Source organism: Achroia grisella, unplaced genomic scaffold, assembly GCF_030625045.1.
Source record: "Achroia grisella isolate CSIRO2021 unplaced genomic scaffold, CSIRO_AGI_Agris_v1 utg874, whole genome shotgun sequence".
NCBI lineage: Eukaryota > Metazoa > Arthropoda > Insecta > Lepidoptera > Pyralidae > Achroia > Achroia grisella.
In genome coordinates, this window is record NW_026713051.1 from 3,865,786 (window position 1) to 3,886,011 (window position 20,226).

The following is a 20,226-nucleotide window of genomic DNA, read 5'->3' on the forward strand; positions in this document are numbered from 1 at the left end:
CATCCTCGTACAGTAATAATGTTTGTATTCTTGATTACAAATAATAAATGTTTCCTTTACATATACGCCCACAAAAATAAACTAAATGCACAATAAAAACATTCGCATAATATTGCAGAAAAAATATCGTAATCGCTTTGCGCTTTGCAAATAAAAAAAAATTAAAGACAAAGTGATAACAGTAGTGTAATTACAATATTAATTATACGTGATGCGAAATACCTCAAATACGTATAATAAAGTACCTCAATTTTGCGTTTGACTATAATGCGGTTTATATGAAGAAGGAGTACAGTATTTTGTTTTAAATAATGCTTAAAAATTTAAAGTTACAAAACACATTAACTTGAATTTGACATATATATTCTTTGAAAACAGGACCTATTAACGTTCCAATTTTACAATTCATGAATTATGATTAAAAGGTATAAATAAAAAACAATCTCGCACATATAATTTTATTAAAGAAATTTCCAAAAATAATTTAAGGCAATGGGTAACAAAATATGAAGTAACAAAATATTTTCGCATGCGTTATAATACTGATAATAAGCTAAATTTATATTGGCACAATATAGCGGAGTGACACTGAGGTAGAATAACCTACACGCAACTAAAATCACTCGCGGAATGTTCCGTAAGCTAAAAGTCAGTCGAGAGCAGTTCTGCTCTTTCCACTACGATGTGGACTTCAGTCTCTCTATAAGTTTTGCCGTCAGGCAACACAATCTGCATTTTATTTTTCTTCTTTTTATTCTCGTGTCGCACTATAAAAATTATAACCACAACGGATATTATTGCTACAACGACTATACCTATAACTACGTAGATCCAAAATGTCTGTTTAAATTCACCACACCGACTGTCAGAATATAATCGCAATGACGTGTACTGGTTTTCCAATGAATACCAACAGGTGATTATGCCACTTGGTTCATACATCACATCACGCCACTCCTCCACTAATTCACATGAGCAGGACTTATTTAAATTGAGATCGCCAATACGCATTGTCAATGTCGTACTGTTGTACATTAACGCAGATGGCACTAATTCTGACAAGGTATTGTTATCAATCAACAGCTCTTGACGACCCATAACTGACGCGACCTCCGTGTCAGCTGTGAATCCTAGAAAAGCACCTCGTGCCAACGTTTGCACGGTATTATTTCTAAATGTTATGGGCCCTCTTGTGACTATGTGAAATCCATCAGCTTCCAATGTGCCTATGACATTACTTTCGATGAGGACCCTCTTTGGTGAATTGACAAGAAACGTTAAACTATTTATATTCTGTATCTGTACATATTCTATGTGAAATAACTCGATCACATCTACGTTAGAGAGAAACCTACTAGGCAGTGTTCCCACAACCCCGTCACGCATTACAAAGTTCAATGTGGAGAACTTCTTGAACGGTTGTATACCTATAGTGTCGAATGCGTTGTTTATCAACTCAACATTCTTAACACCAACGAGATTAGAGAAAGCAAACGGCTTTAAGTTATCGATCCTGTTTCTCATTATTATTATATCGTCAACTCGTCCTTGAATCGCATGTGACGCGATCTCGTTTACTGTACTATTATTGATCGAAATTCGTAAGCCAGGATTCATATCAGGTTCTCTGGGGAACGGTGACCACGCTAAGGCTCGTTCGTTGATGACAACATGGTTACAATCTTGTATTTCCACGTTGCGTAAGTGAATCAGATCGCGAACCGTGTCCGAGAGGAAATGTACTCGATGGCAACGATGTATTATGATAGCACTTGCCGTAGATGGTACTCTATAGGCCCCATCTGGTCTAAGAGTTATTTCCGCATCCTGGAAATGAAAGCATCTCATATAATGGAAGTTGTATTCATTACAATACTTCTTCATATAGGTATACGAAATGATAGAAACGATTCAAATATATCTTTGTGTTTAAATTACAAGTAGTAAACAACCCCAAAATTTAGTATTAGTATAGCAATATGATACTCCATATATTTGTGACGTCATAGAAAATAATTTTCTTTGTGTTTCTGCCTTATGTCGTTTCGGCTCACGGCGATGAGTCAGCCGGTCACTTTCTTATCTGTTTATAATAGTAGTGATACAATTAGAGACACATTTTTTTATACAATTCATTCATTCATACATATTAAGAATAGATAAAATCCCTGTACGTTGTCAGTTTGGTTGAATTTTTTTTGTAAATTTGTAATATAGTAATAATGGTTATAACTACTTAATACTTATCTTTAACACTTTTTAAAAATAAGTCTAACGTTCTGATATTCTGCACAAACGTTCCACCCTCATTTTATTTTTGAGATATAAAATAGTCTATGTTGTCCTTGTAATGCAATTCATCTTTATTTTCAAAGCTGTTTCGCAATGAAATGGTAACCAAGAGACAGACACTTGCATGTACATTAGTATGGATACAGGTAAACACTTAAAAATAAAAACAAATAAACTAGAATACAAATACCTACTTTTTTTTAAAGATTTAAACTGATTTATATAATTATAACATTAAAAAAGTACCAGTTGAGTTTATTGCTAGTTCTTCTAAATCAGATAGCGGAACTGGGTGGTAAGGATAGTTATAATAAAAATTGTTATAATAAACATTGAAACCAAGAAAGTGTTCTAAATGTATACATTATTTTTTATTTTCACTTAAAGAGACGGACGCACCTAATGTAATTAAAAGCTTGTATACGTACAGTATTATCTGAGCAATTGCAAATGACTCTTGTAAAGGAGTCACATCTGCAGTATTCCTCTTCGCAGATGGTAGGGACGATCCCCTGCGCCAGGGACTGCGCCGTAAGCGCGAATAGAACTTGCCACCACGTCGTCCAACGCATGCTAAATCATGTCACCATCTCACTGGAATATTCAAACGCTGAAACAATACACAATTTCTTGAATTATTAACTACAACTTCTTTAAATTTGATTTAACTTTAAATTTTATATTAGATTTTATATTAGCAGATAATTACAGGATATCCTTGGTGATAGATAGATCCTTGCTATGAAATATAAAATTTTCACACGTTTCAGAGCGTTGTTGTAGTGTAGCATTCGGAATTGTTCTGATTGTGAGTCAACTGGTTATTATCGGCTTATCGGTGCCGTCTTATCAGATAAAATGGTGCTCGATTTATAACTATAGGTAGGGCGTTCTCTCTACAGGGTTTAGCAAACTGTGTTTATGATAACGTACCAACTATACATCGGATACTACATTAATTTTAAATATTACAATGTATTTTTTTATTGTAATTATAGAATTTGAATATTTACTTAACGGTTTAGTTTTAAATGTTATCAAAATAAGCATATTGTCTGTAAAAAACACTACATATTTTGGAAGAATAGGCCGATATAGTCGCCTTGATATACAATAAACACAATTAAAATTGTTTATATTTTGTTGGCCGTCTTGATTTAATTAAAATAAAATACTATTATCATGAAGCGAGCCTGATAGGTGCCATTACGTACCTACGCGGAGAACGCATGGCTTTGTACCTAATTGATAACATTGATAAGAGAGTCGTGCATAGTGTCAACGCGCAGTCTCGGACACCGAGTCACGGGGCAGTGTTTTGCGCGCCATTTGTAATAAATTTATGAGGTCAAGAGCTATATTCCCACGACCACAAAAGGGCTCGGTTTAGTAGTCGAAATGGTTTCAATTAGATCATTATATACGTATATTATTTTTTGGTTCTGGAGTTCCACAAATCACGTTATTTATATATAATGTTGCCTTCTTTTTTATTTTAAATTACATGAAGAAAATCAAAGTTCAATCCGTTAATTGTAGTCAATTTGTCAATATTTTTTAATATAATTTTTCACATGGTAGTTATTTTATTTTGAATTAAATACGCGTTTATACATATATGCATATTCGGTAATAGTTTTTTATATATATAGATAGAAAATAAAGTATTAAAATTTACTCGTAAAAAGGTATGACTTCAACCAATCAGCCCCATAAATGTTAATTAAATTTTATATAAATTACTAAATGCAGTAAATTAATAAATATTATATACATGTATCCAAACTATCATATTATTTTGTAATCTTAGTAAGGTTTAATTCATCGACTCTACAGTTTTGAATATTTTTGCGATGATGTAATCCGTCTTATTGAAGGGAAATAACGGTGTACTAAAATGCTGGATGCCGCATCATCACGAAAGCATGCACGCTGCCTGATTCTCGGTATTCATATATCTGTACTAACGAAATCGTAAGGTACGGAAGTATAGTACATGTTATACTTCAAACCTTTTAATAGATCTAAATTATAATTGACTAGAAATAAAAATATTACTTTTTACTGTAGAGCTGCGACTTAAAAGTAATCATAATATTCATGGAAACGTCATTAAAGATGTGAAGAAAAAGATCTAAACATAGATATGATATAGATTCCTTCGTATGGAAAAACTTGGAGTCAAGTCGAAAAAAAATAAGGACGGAAATTGTAATAAGTGTTTTACCGAGAAGACAGTTTGTAAATACCGAAAGAATTAGAAATTCATTGAAGGAAGATATAACGAGATTGGAGAAATTTAGGTACAACAACAGTACAAAAAATTACAGACACATCACCAATATTACATAATTTCTTTACGGCGTAAAATTGCCAGGAAGGTTATAAATAAAAAATACAATTCGACCGTTTTTTATAGAATTGATGTAGGTGTGACATGCGTGTTATGTTTAGTGAATATAGCTGAACGAAAATAAACAAAATTGCATAATTGAGTTGTAATTATAGGTGTAGTTTTTAATTTTACGCAATAGTCTAAATAATTACAAAATATAGTCTTGCAAAAGTACGTTCTATTTTTGAGAGCTCCGTGAAAAACTTTATGATAATATTTGGAGTTTTTTTTAGTCTATCTTAATTTTTGAAGCCGATGGAAAACTAGGAATATTAATATTACAACAACAAAATTATTATTACAATGCTGTAAGGAATTTTCCTAATTCGCATTAGTACTTATGGTTTTTAATAGGTACCTACGACAAATAAGAATTCAGCGTAATATTAGTACGTTTCATCATTGTGTGTTATAATGAGTCATATTTATGTTAAATATATTTTTTAAAAACTTTTGCACCCGAAAAGAGTTCTACTTTATTGTAACCTCTATTTTAATACGTTTATTGACATTTTTGCGTGGTTAGAAAATATAAATAAATAAATAACTGAACAATTAACACAGCGTCATCTAGTCCCACAGTAAGCAGAGCTTGTGTTATGAGTACTAGATAAATTATATAAATAATTAGATTTTTTTTGTAAATACATTTATAATGAAGATACAATACACCGAGATATATACAGACAATCATACGCATGAATACAAATATTGCACCGTGCGAGGAATCGAACCAGTGATCATCAGAATTGATGTGGTGTGTTTAAACCGGTAGATCACCGAAGCCGTCATCTCTTCATAAAGTACAGTAACTGAATCAAGAGTGCTATACTAACAAGGTGTCCTCTTTATAACGGTATATTTTGTACGTACGTTACCCGCCATCTCATATTACAATAGCAAAACGAATTATTTGCATCAATAACGGTTTCATAGTAATAGTGCATACATAGTTGCAGTTCGGTGAATTATAGTGCAAACAATGCAATTAATAGTTTTGTTTATCAACATTACTAATTCCAGTTATTACGACTGCTTTAAATGTGATTTATTTAAATAATACGTGCTCTAATTTGTAATCAATCATAAAGTTAGAAAATGGAAACTAAAATGTTAAGTCCTGACCGATTATACAATTGTATGTTATTTTTGAATACGAAACCTGCATAAAATAATATCGATATTAAATACAATGTATAGCATAACGTATAATTAAATCTAAGTAGGTAATATATGAATATTTAGACTTTTATAAATATGTACAGGTACAATATGTTTAGAAGCCACCATTATAGACATTCATACTCATGATTACAATTGTTATTATTTGGCATTAATATATAGGCAGTGTTTACGCATGCGAAATAAATTCGTGAATTATATTCGCCGGTGGTTTACATTATTGGAACGAAACACGGCGTATCTTGTGATGAAAACACCGATGCAAACATAAACAATCTAAGATACCCCTTAAACTTACTTATTAAAATATTATTTCTTTGCCTTTTATATAGTACCCAAGTTTTTATTACGTTCACGATGAAATCGACAATCTACTATGCTTTTGACTACCATATTAATTACATTGAAGTACTGACAGATTTTCGCCCTATTATATTGTCATACAGGACAGTGCAATTTCCGTTTCGGAAAGTAACTAAATGATCATACGAGTCAAACAGTTTTGTGTACAAAATGCATAAGTCATTACGATACGATATCATACGATACCATCATTTTGTATTAAAATAAAAAAGAGTTTATATGCGACTTCTTTAGTTATGTATTCGAAAATGAGTCTCTTTATACTGGAGCGATAAACAACAACTCATCTGATAAACTGTGGTAATCGTTGGAGAACCACAAAGATCTTAAAATGTACTGATTCCGTAATATTCTACAATTTCCGAGTCATGTTCCCTTTGCAACTGAAGATTCGAATGCGGTACACAGCTGGTAAAATAAACTGCATGCGGCAGAAGTAGGTGTGAGTGTCTGCCTACATCTCTTTATATTATTGAACTGATTCAGATAAAGTTTACTGCAGTGAGATAACGTCAATAATGAAGTTTATAAAATGAAATGATTTGTTGAAATTTTGTTTTAGGCAGTCTCTGAAGTCTGATAGGTTTTTGCGGTTTAATCGGCTGATCCGCGCAACAACGTTTTTCATTGTCGCCTCTCGATTGTGGTGTGATGTTCTATAGTATATATCCCTGCCTAGAAAAATAAACTGTATAACAATAAACGAATTTTCAAAATCGGCTCCGTAGTACTGGTGTTTATCCTGTACATAAAAATTCCCAAACTTTTCCTCTATATAATATTTTTCTAATATAAAGTTCAAACTCCAAAGTAATAAAGGTCTAATAAAATCTTAACAGTATCTTTCTCGAGTAGAATTCTCTTAAATTATAACGTTCAGTAATTATTTCTGTCCAAGGTCGTAACATAAAGCTTATATATTCAACAGTATGTCTTTAATTAGTCTAACCATTCTAATTTGCATTTATTATTGTTCATTATTTAAGTAGCCGTAGTTATTGTAGCGGTTGTTCAGTCGTTCCGTGTTCTGCTATTAGATTTTATTATGACCCTTTGAAAAATAGTCGCTTGGTGTCCGACTTCGTCATAAAGAACAAACAACTCGAGTTTACGAGTACCAGCGGTGATTAAATGTGGCTGTGTCAACTATGAAGCTTGTTTGGCTATTCGTAGGCGTGTTTTCGGGCCGATCCCTTTCGGACCACACGAATATATACAGTTTTTCAAATGAATTCGTCCACCGGTGAGCGTAATTCACGTCAGCATTCTTTTTACAAGGTTTAGCATACTTCTTCCTTTGCGTTTGTGTGCTTGACATAAAAAAAGATATCTAACATCTTTTAAATATATTTGTAAAATCTGCGCCAATACATTAAGTTGGTCTGATCTTGGTAACTTTGTTAGAAGGTGGTCATTGTTATTTTGTAAATGTAAATTATTCAAATGAGTCTAGGCTCGTTTCATTCATCTTGATTGGTTGGATCAGGTACTCGGAGTTATAGTTAAAGGTATTCGTATTAAACCATGTTTTAGTGTTCACTCAGTGACGTCAACTATGTGATCTCATTTGATATATCATTAATGATTCAATGCAAATCATTGACAAATGATGGCACGCCCTATAGATAATAAGAAAATATATTTTATAAATCCGTAGGCGCTGCATATTATTCAATTAATAAATTTATATTCGATTTAACTACTAACAATTTTATTTATATATACATATAGTAACAATTATTTCCTCGTAATAATATTCTTATTACATAAATATATAATTATTAATAGTACCTAATACGTTTTAATAAGGAATAATCTGTTTGTTTATAACAATATTCGTGGAGACAAGTCATTGATATCAGGGTCGTTATTCATAATACTGTAAAACTTACATTTATGTCTGCATTTACATTAACATTTTTTTTACTTAATACAATTTCCGTTTTAATGCCACTGGGACCCTATTACGGTGTTGTATTTATCTCATCAATGAGAATATGCATTATTTAATATCGAAAGCGTAATGAATTACACTTACATTTTGTTGGTCTATAAGGATATAGTAACCTATTATTATAGGCCGAAATAAGAATCCATCAGATATTCAATTAGTTAGTAATTAAATGCGTCCTATTTGATTAAAAGCACGAATTAGGCGATGTGTTTAGTGTAGGTGAATCAGTATTTTATCAGCTTCTTATTTCCATATTAACTTAATACTATAACTTAACGTAAGGAGTTTAATATGTTAGTTGGAGATTTTTTCACCATTATTTTTATAAGTATTTGTATTATTTTAATATCTTTTATTTTAAATGACACTTACGATTACTCTGTCAGCCATTTTGGGAAATCTATTACTATTATTTTATTGAATAATTGACACCACTCTAGTAAAAATAACAAATCTACGTTGTCTATAGATGATATTTGCTTGCTTGATTCGAATACAATTTACGTAAATATTATTTTCAAGGTTCTAGGTATTACATCATACCTGTATAAGGCATAAGGTCTATTTTCAAATGACTGCGGTATATAGCCATCTAAATGTTGAACCAAGTAATAGGCATATTCTTTGGTTTTCATTGTTAGATTAACGATAAAGAGAACGTGCAGAACTGCGGTGGAACAAATAAAGTTATATCGCTCGGAGCGATGAGCGTACAAGTATATTTTGTATTGAACGGGTATGAAATTTGCTTGTATAAAAAAATTCATATCCTTTTTAGTTATAAAAATTATCTGAATGGGTTTTGTTTAAATACGTTTCTTAATTAAAGTAATTTTTAAAGTTAAGAGATCTTTCTGTCGCTATGGTCAATAAGTATCCTCTGGTACTATAAACCATACATCTAATAGATGTAAGAGTAAAAAGCCATCTAAGTTCGGTATGAGTGAGACAGGTATCTTACTAATATCAGCCGCCAAGCAAGCCGGTTGAAGTGTAGAGATACGGCAGTGAAATTACAAGATTTAGAGACAGAATACATTAGTCCTCTGAAATAGCAACGCATGAGTGAAATCATATCGACACGGGCATCACATAATATGCTATGCAATATTCGTGGTACTATTCATGTATATAGTCCACGGTTACCACCTACTACCTTTTAATTCGTTAGCATAAATTACATAAAAAAAAACAACGTTTAGGAAATGGTCTTTTGAGCCCCAATAAATAATTTGTATAAAAATATTACTACAGCAAACAATGTTGTTAGCATAACCATGGTTCTGTTAGGGTGAAAATATCGAGTATATCTTTGTAAACTTAAAGGACCTTTTTTGCAGTCGTTGGAAAATGAATTAAGCACGAACCTTTGCAGAGCACGTTTCGGTCGTCATCGAGTATGTAACCACATATGTCGGATGTTGTACATAAACCACATAGACCAATAAACTCTTTTCACCTGCCATAAAGCGCCACCGTTATTTTTTTTTAATGATAATAGTAAAATATGAACGTTATTCATTATTCTTTATAAATAAGTTTTATGTTTGGAAAGATTTCTTATGCATACAGGCGATATGGCTTTTTGTGTGACCAAAATTACTTTGTACAAACAAAACTAGTTCTACATAGAAACTGGTTTTTTGTTTATTGCTCTTACCATTTTTTTACCTTGTATTTAAAACTGTCTTTGTTAGAGTTCTGAGTTTCGATAGTTTTAGCGATTATTACTGGTTATAATTATAAAATTCCTTAAAGCCGTTTCCGAGATACGTGAAATGTAAATACCAATGTTGGCTGTATAAAATGATGGAGTGTTTCTGGACATTATATTCTACATATGTACATAGGTTACTTGATCTTCAGCTTGAAATAGGTGAAATTTTACCTCTAAGTATGTGAAGAACCCATTCATGTAATTTACAGCAAATATAATAAACATTATAATTAAATAAATATTGTTTACAAATTATTTTTGATTAACTATTTCAAAGTTTTTTTATCTTTAGAAATGGTGCTAAATTATAAGAGCTGAGATGAAATTCTAATATCGTAATATAGTAGGTATAACAAAATTATATAATATATCTTGAGAAATATTTAGTATCATCACTCGTATTTTTTACTCCATAGTTATGTCATATAAGTAGTTGCTTTACCTATATTTTAAAATGTACAACTTTAAATAAAAAATAAACTATTTGTATCTGGTATTTCCATAATATGTTACCAAGTTAAAGCTTATCGTTTTATGGAAAACAATGTAGAACGAGCTCGAGAAATCACGAACCTTTCTTGGTCTCATTGTATACATTTAATTGTTCTGGTTTCAAAAACATTGTAGTTGTGTTCATTTCATTGAATGAATGTTTACATTGGTTTCAGCTTCGGAATTCTTAGTTCGATTCTCGGTTGAGCAATGTTGGTTAGCAGTTTTTTGATCAAAGCTTTTATTCACCAATACGTATTTTTCAAGATTTCCTTGTTAATTTTATTCGAGGAATGTTGATAAAAGTTTCTTTGAATAGAATGTTTTTTGAAAAGACTGACATAGGTATTTTGATCTTCTAACAACATACATTTCAGGTACGCAACATTTTAAATTATTACTAAAGTGCCCCCTTAATTGCTCAGGTCAACTGTTGAATAGTACGACCTAATTTGCTTTAATATGACTGATTAACCGAAGGACCTTTTCTCCATTTCGTTTGTCTTAGATTATACTTATTTATAAATTAAATTGAAAGATTATATATTATATTATATAGTTAGAAAAAGATAAACATTAGACATCATTGCATTATTGTGTATGATGTAAATTGTTCACACATGCACGAAGTTATTCGTGTCTTTTATGTAAGTGTTAAATACAATACTGTTCTGTATAATGTGATCTTCATATTAATAAATATTTTGTATTCTTTTATCCTAAACTGATGATTCGTCAACGTAGATCATTCGTACAATCAAAATTGGCATTACGTCAATAACTTAATAGACATATCACCAGGCCTGTCTGGTAAAATATGTAAGAGAACCGTGGTCGGTACTATGCCTGTTGTGCCATAAGAGACCAAATGTCATACACGTTATATACTTAGTAATGCCTCGTAAGGATCTACCTGCAAATTTCTCTTACTTCGTACTCTTGCAAGACTCGTCTCATGCCTACAACATTTTAAATAGTAATAAAAAATATAGTATACAGTTACTTATATGAGAAGCAGATTAGAATTAATAAAAATATATACGCTAAGAAGTGTCAGAACGTCTACAACTTTGAAATTGATTGTTAAAAAACTATATTAATACTGCTAACCACAAATGGTGAATATTATCTTTGCCTGTCAGTAGATATTATACTATAATACATTATTGTTAGTTCAGTTTAAATAATGAATAATATTAGTTATTCTTTGGGTGTTTCTCAGTTGTGATGTTTGAACGCATGTGTATGATACATCACATTGCACAAGTATCTGGCATTATTATGATATTGCCTGAATGCATTCACCGGCCAACTGAGATTATTCCATTAAATTTAAACAGGCTATTTCCTTTTTGACAGCTTATTTAATCCCAAATCTTATATATATTAATGCAATAAATGTAGTTATTGTAAATGCTATGTATAGATATAAATAGAACAGTGTTAGAAATATAAAAATGTGACTATTGAAGACATCGTTTTATATGTTTTGTATTGTATGCTTAAACAGCACAGTTAATATTACAATATTATTTAGACAAATACATATATTGCGTATTGCAAGCTCACGGTATGTTCTCAATACGGAAGTTTATGTCTACATTATCATCATTTGTAAATGTACACATTTATGTTTAATTAAATAGTAATCAATCACGGCTACTATGGCTGTGTCCCGAAAAGATAGTGTCGATAATTTCTGACATATTCTGTATAATTAAATCTTTTTAAAGGTGTAGTTGCTGTTCGATTAGTATGTAATTTCTGTTATTCTATTAGATACAGTACAAATTACTTATACATACTTTATTTTCGTTCGTTTCTTTTCCATAATTAACTGAGATATATTTATGTCGGCGCGGTCCCTTAAAATATCTACATATCGTTAAAATTAAATTAAATCATTAATCACTGTTAACATTTTTTCTTATGTTTCAATATTTTGGCATCTTTTTTAATACAGTTTTTTGCAACCGGCTTTTATTGATCTTCATATATCAAATTGAGTGACCGGGTTACATCGAACTTTCGCTACTCTTTCCCTTTGCAATAACTTTTCGTGATACTACACTACACACATAAGTATTGAATTTTATACGCCCGCATTCTGAGAATGTCATATCATACCTTTTTTTTATAACATGAGCTAATATTTATAGTACGCCTAATGTAAATTTAAATAATTAGTATTATATATATACATATGTCAGACAGATTTTTAGTTTTAATATTTGGTTTTTAACTTGAATGTGACTGAAAAGTCAAATACTTTTTTAGAACTAACAACCTTTTACTAATCCTTTAATCGATAGTGGCCAAAAAGAAATGTTGAAATTAATTAAAAGTTTTTAACCCCAGGGTAGGAAACTCTGCAGGAATATTACGATAACGCCGGCAACGTTGAACACGGTTGATGTGGACTTGATCTTGTATCTTTTTATTGATGCTTTGGGGCACATTTTGCAAGCCTCAGTTCAGACATAAATTAACATGAATACCATCGGAACATCAATCTTTTTTCAATTGAGTTTCAAAAAGGGGAGGTACTCAGTCCATTTTATCGTAAATAATATATGAATAAATATTTTATTTATTCGTATACATTATGAAACGTTACCTTTTTTTATTAATCGCCTACTTATAAGTATCGTTTTATATTTGTAAAAATATATATACATATTAATTGGAAAAATTAATACCTATATTTAAGAAATCAGTGCATAGTAGTAAGAGATTTTCAAAGAATTTAATTTAAAGATTATCGCTTGAATCCTGAATGAAATATATATTAAAATGAATGAATAGCTAATAAGATATTTTTAGTTAACTAAAAACTATAATAGCTCTCTGCTCAAGTTCTCGTGTTGTAAAAATAAGTATAGAAATTAGAACTTTTTATTTATAAGGGGAAAAAATTCTTTTATCTATTAATTAATTGTGAAGAACATCGATGGTATATATTTCTCACGGACATTGTCGCGGGATGCATATTGTAAATATAATTGTAGGTAAATAATTATGTAACAAATATGTATATATTAAATTATAAGTTAACACTTACTATGATGTTATTTGTCCTTTATACCAGGTATATCATTCACAATGCCTATTGTGAATCTTACTAATATTATAAACACGATAGTTTGAAAGCATATGTAGATGGATGTTTGGTCTCTTTTATGCAAAAACTACTAAACGGATTTTGATGAATCTTTACAGCAGTAGCTTATACATCAGAATATCAAAGAGATAATTTAAACAGATATGTAAATTGGGTGAAATATAATAATAAATGTTAAATAGGTGTGATGCAGACGAAGTGGCGCGGGTCAGCTAGTAAAATATATATGGAACAATTTCGCTGAGTTTCTTCATCCTGAGTGTACGGCTCAGTTAAATCATGACAATGCTTCCTGTGCGTGGGATAATTCTTTAGTTCAAAGGGCGTTGGTCTGTACCCAGAGATACTCATATATAATTTAACAAAATGCGTAACTATTAAAACTGTTTTAGAAATCCTTCCTCCTCTATTGATTTTATAAATAATAGTATTGCAAATCAAACAGCAACATGTAAAACAAAACCATATATAAATATTTGGAATGTTTTATACGGAAATGGACAAATGTGTTATTTAGTAACTAGAAATAATATAAAATAATGGAATATGTTCAAAAAAATTAATAAATGTCAAATATGTAAGCACAATTGTCGCCGTATGTTTATAATATTGTTTCTATGAATCAATGCAGCACATTAGTATGTTTATTTATACGGGCAGTTCTTAAAACCGTCCGGTTTGTTTACGGTAGGCTCCTAGCGGCCGTTGTTCTCATGCTCTGGCTAATGGGACAAGCTCGCTATTGCCATAACTTATTAAATATACGCATTTAAATTAATTAGATGCGCAATAAATGTATTAGTATGGACTCTTCTTCGAGTGTGTTTATTTTAGTCGGTGTTCATATTAAACTAACTGTCCGCCCCAGCTTCGTACGGGTGCATTGTAAACATTTTAATTATCCAAGTATACACCTACTTGGATAATTAAAATTTATTCTGTATTTATTTTTGCTAAATATATTATATTAATATTAGTAATGATATTTGATGACTAATATGTTTTGTATAAAACCCAATACCTCATCATATTTATTATGTATAACTATGAGAAATAGCATATTCATAATTTAGAACTTTCTGACATTAACAAGTCACACTTTTACTTAGTACCAATAAGTTATTACGGAAAGGTAAAAAATATTTATATATTACTGATTGTTTTGAATTACTGATCTGAGTCATTAATTTGTTAGTTCTCACATCTTATTTAATTAAATGTTAATTCAGTTCAGTGTATGACTAGATACTAGTTGCCGCTGGTGACTTTGTCCCTTTGTAGATTACAACAAAGGATTTGTATATGTATTAAGATGCATTATGATTACTGAAACCAAAGTCGAATGATTTTAATTAAGTTTAAAGGCATAATAAATAATGTCTTCATGAATAAGAACGCATTTTACTACTAGGGTACGAGTTTATTCCTCCGTGTTGCTGTTCATATCGTTTTATACCAGGTGGAACAATAGTGTGTTTGACATTCGGGATGTAAAAAAGACTGTGTTAATATATCCCAAGCAATACGAAATATAAAATACGAATAACAATCAACCCATATATCTACGTTCCTTCGATTTATTATAGAGTTACGTACAATTTTTGGCTTCTCTATATTTCTGATATAATATATGATAAAAATTTATGCACACTCGAACATAACTGACGCATGAACGCAATTATAAGGTTTTGTGTAGACATGTGTTTTAGATTGCCGGTTTGACTCGGTGCCAAAATTCAACTAACATATTTGTACTATTCAAGATAATTGATGTAAGAAATATAAAGATGTTTATGCACTCACCTCACGAATCCAGGTTTGAACTGATACACAATTATGTTTAATGTATACAATAACAATAGACATAGTATCAACGACAAATGTCACATAAGTTTGTATGTAAAATTAAGTTTTATTCATTACTTCGTCAATAATAAATCTTCCGGTCGTATTGTATATTTGGATGGGATGCACAGTCCCGTACGGACGTCGAATGATGCCGGTTCTCGCGACGGCGACCGATGCGGTTGTGCTCGCGGATAGTTGCGCGTGCGCCGCTCTGTTCGCGCGACCTTCACGTCTCTACGTGTGTGCAATGGTTACACTAAGGTTGAAATTGGAGTGTCACACGTTGAAACCACTTAGATATTATTTCACAAAAACTATATTGTGACAAAAATCGTATGACATCAACATGCGTGTAACTTGAAACTATTATAAAAAGTATTATTACAATCGATGCAAATAAAAATTTGACTGTCCTAATTTATATTAACAGGATATAAATAGGGATAGTCAAAGTCGAAATATTATCATATTTGTAGTTGAACAATTGAAAATTGCAATTATATTACTAACAGACTGTAAAGAAAAGATTGAATAAATAGGGAAACTCTAACCGAGGATTACTAGGGTCTAACTAACTAACCTTTAAGGTTTATTTTGTTGATTGGTCAAATTATTTGTAAGAGGCAGTCTGAAGCTATATTGTACAGTTTAAATTTGCAACTACTAAATGGTAGGTAAATTTGAACTGGTATTGTATTAGAAAAAAATACATTTAATTCGGCTTTGCTACTATTCCTATGATGACTAGTATTATTCATATTTTATTCAGATATATAATATTAAGATAAATTCATTGGATATAATAAAGCAATTCACGTCGTTATGAAAGATGGTGGTAAGATCCATATTCGTGTCGCACGGTGGCTATGTAGTAAATTACTGTAAACGGTTTTGCAATTGCTACGTAATTCGTGACTGTTTCCAGTAATGAACATAATGTTTGGTGGGAAATGCCAGAATAAGTAGCTAAACTGTACGGGTAATGAAGATTCGAAATTGCGTAAAAATTATATAGATGAATGTAAATACAGGGTTCGAAAGAGTAATAATAATAATGTAACTCTTTATTGTGCACAGAAAAATATTTACAAAAAGAATACTTTACATAAACGTGCTAAACAAAAGGCGCCATTATCGTAAGTTCTTTCAGACAGTAATTGCAGTAATTAGTAATACAATGAATACAGATTACAAATACAAAAATATAAGGGATATAGATTGACCTGTGTTTATGACACTGGTTATTTTATAAGATCATTTACATAAATAATAACATAATTATTAAGACGTGAAAAATGTAAAGTACTCTATACAAGGTTAGTAAAAGTTTACCAAGCCTAACAGTAGCAATAGAATTAGTTGAATATGTAAGATTTAATGTTTGATTTCGACAGGAAGTGTTGTTTTGCATTGTAATCTGAGTCATGTTATAAGTATATATATTTTAATGTTCACAGTGATAGAAACATCCAAATTGACGACTGCATCTAAAGTCTCCCATTGCTGTCTCATAATTTATTGCATTGCATAATTAAACTATTCACTAATTAATAATGTTACGTTTAGTAAATAAAGCAGCCTTATCACCTGATTTATAAGCTACGGATAACCCTAGGTTACCCATATTTATGGGTTACCAACTACAGCAACATGAATGTTCAAGAATATGCAGTGATTTTTTGTCACCGAGGTTTCTACTTGCATGGGTGCATAAATAATTTATGCTAGTTTTGACATTTAGATATTTTTCTTCAAAAATATGTGATACATTTTTAACCAATCCTTGATGGCTTCGGTGGTCCATCGGTTTAGGACTGCGTTTTATTTTCGCTGGTCGCGTGTTTGATTTTGACATTTGTATTCATGAGTATGATCAGTAGCACACATAACGCGAGCTCTCAAGCAACTCTGCTTAGCTTGGGATTAGATGGCGCTGTCTGAATTATACAGGTATATTATTAAAATCTGATGCAAGATATAACTAGGGGTAAATACGGCTTTATAAAGTCTCTATACATGAAATGTCTATATAACAATGACGACATGTTCAGTCATGGGATTCGCGCTTAGGTTGATTTTAGGGCTCCGCACAATGCATCTTCAAATGTACTATACTACTCAACTTTATATTTAATAGATTGTGCTTTTGCGTATCTGTAACTTATTCAATGGTTTTTAAAACTTCATTATCGTTTTGAGTCTCTTTGAGTATCGTTGATCTTCTCCTATATAAGATTAAAAAACTCCGCTTATCAGTAAACCGAATCCCCATTGGTTGTCCTTGTAAAAGACGTACGTTAAGATACAAAGGTCATTGTAATAATATCAAAGGTTATCGATCGTTTATCACTTCACCCCGTTGCTTTTTGTTTATGATTTCTTTTGCATTAAGCTTCCAATTATTTTTGTTTCGTTTGGTGTGAATGTCATATATAATTGAATTGGGAGGCATACGATAACCTAAACTTCATAATAGCTGATATATGGAATATAAAATATATAATCGAATGAAATAGTCGTCTTAAACTTAAATAAAGAAAGATATAAAATCAAATATGTTTAACTACTTACTAAAACTGCTATATTTGTGTTATCTAATTGGCTAATAATTTTATAAGAATTGGAAAAAGAAATGTATTTTTATGATTTTTGGAATGATTTTATTTTTAAAATACCGGATGTATATTTAAGATATTCACATTAGAAAGTATGTAGTACAACCATACTTAGAATCGAATTATCAAAATCTGTTCAAAACTGCAAACTTCTGAGGAAAAAATATTGTCATTTTGGATCTCTTTCACATTTTGATATTAGTTAAAAACCAAGATGTATAGTAGGTATAGTTACTAATAATTACGAGCTATATGCTTTCAATGTTATTATACGTGGATTTTATTGCTAACTTGTACGAGCTAAGATCATTCCGATCTTTAGCAATTGATATATTTATAAGACCGACTGTACGGCCACAATTATAAGCGTATAGAGATTTGTTTTTGATAGGCGCTGTAACGAAGACGATTGCCAGGTTCGGACAGGTTGGTTGATGGGTTTATATAACTACAGTCAGTGGCATTTGTTTATTTAATTTCAGGTTATATATAGTACTCCCCGTCTATCTACCGTCTATTTAAAAAAAGTAGAGTCGCGACAGTACTAACATGTATAGCGTCGAGAGATTTATATTATCCAGACCTTCATATACTTATATATCTTTTATTCTTCTAAGGCTACTTATATATCTTTAATTCTTAATAAGGCTATTTGCCGGTAAGGCCGTATCGTTATCGGCTTATTATTGTAAGCTTTGTATATATTTATTCATTAATAGATTTACTCTTATTTACACTGCAAATGAAACAAAAAGAGCATTTTGTTGTTTTTAATAAGAAAAAATACATTTTTATTACGTATCTGTAAGAAAAGATCTATTGGCTAATTTTAAACAATACTTACTGTTAACGCAAGGAATGAAATGTGTACCAATAAACATGAAAGATTGGGTCTCTTTGGACACATAGACTGTCGTGTATCGGTCTGCGCGTGCGCACCGGATGTTATATTTTCGACACCGGCGCGTCACAGTGCGATAAATTAGACCGCATTCTTACTTGGTTATTACTGGACACACTTGCATTCTTACGTTTGGTACAGTTGGTTTCATAAATGTATTAAGCGATACCGTACTCAGTATTATAGGTTGGCGGCAAAGTTGAGAATCATGGACTCTACGTTGACTTGAAAACGTCGATTGCTATCGATAGAATAAAAAAATGGTACCTACTTTTGTAGGATACAATTGCTACTTCCGATTAGTTTTGTAGAAAGTATTTTTAATATACCCAGGGTAGAGGTGCAGATGATATAAATTGACGTTTCTTATGATACTGATTCTAATATTCATTCACAGTGTAAATCCATAGCCAAGTTTTCAACTGTTTGAAGTGACTTGAGATACAGAAAAAAGTAATATTTTATAGTATACATCAAAATGCTGAGGAGTTACATAGAGGAGGAGATGGCATAGTTAAAGGCAAAATAAGTCAAATGAGCACCGAGTTAGCTCACTATAAAATTAAGTTGGATATAAAAGTTTGATTACGGTTATTAATCACGATGGTATGTGATGAAATATCCTGTATCTATCTAGTTGTTTTAAGTAATTGCAGTAGCAAAACTGACTCTGCTCACCTAACGGTAAGTGGTAACCGTCATTTGCATAAAGCAGTAGGACCACACGTTATTATACATACTAGTGATACACTCATGCGTTGCCAATCCGGAAGACTAAGATGTTATCTTGTAAATTCGCAACCTAATTACACCCTATCACCGAAACAGCTTACAAAGCAAGCTGCTTGGTGGCTGAAAAGGTTACGACAGAAGTACCCACGCAGACGAGTCTACCTCAATTTAGAATATGATTCGAGTCCTCTACATGTGTATCAAATTTTACACATATATATTTATTAGTTTTTACTTGAAAACGAGACGCGCAGCAATTTATATATTTATGTTTATAATAGTAGTAACTCATAAAGCTAAATGCAACGACGAAAGGCTGACTGTTTGCTGTTAGACCACACCTATTTAATTAGCATTAATCTGCGCACGACAAGCAACACAACGCCTACTCTACTAGAAAGAGCATTTTCATTATGGATTCTTTGCGGCTTTATTATATTCAGGATTTCTCAAACGCCTTGGTTGAAAAATGTTGCGAAAGGAACAATACAAATATTTGCTCATTTTATAGCGTAGGCATTTAGGTTGTGGCCACAAGTAAGTTTTAGACAATTCTTGGGTTTATATATGGGTACTGGCCATAGAGACCGTCAATTTATATTTTACACTGACTC

The 20,226-nt window shown here is 31.3% G+C and overlaps 2 protein-coding genes across 3 annotated transcripts in view; one reads left to right on the top strand and one right to left on the bottom strand.

The window, feature by feature from the left end:
- LOC131853083 (E3 ubiquitin-protein ligase MYCBP2) overlaps positions 1–20,226 on the top strand; it is a 134,464-nt gene that overhangs the window by 34,582 nt on the left and 79,656 nt on the right. The gene's annotated exons all lie outside the window — the stretch shown is intronic.
- On the bottom strand, positions 452–15,497 carry LOC131853081 (uncharacterized). Of its 2 annotated transcripts, none has more exons than XM_059203891.1 (3): positions 15,320–15,497; positions 2,721–2,902; positions 452–1,827 (listed from the first exon to the last, which is right to left on the bottom strand). In XM_059203891.1, exons 2-3 carry the CDS (start codon positions 2,862–2,864, stop codon positions 643–645), a joined length of 1,329 nt encoding a protein of 442 aa, XP_059059874.1. In that variant the 5' UTR covers positions 2,865–2,902; positions 15,320–15,497; the 3' UTR covers positions 452–642. The 2 variants fall into 2 exon arrangements, with proteins under 2 accessions (XP_059059874.1, XP_059059875.1); XM_059203892.1 differs by lacking the exon at positions 15,320–15,497 and adding an exon at positions 3,002–3,090.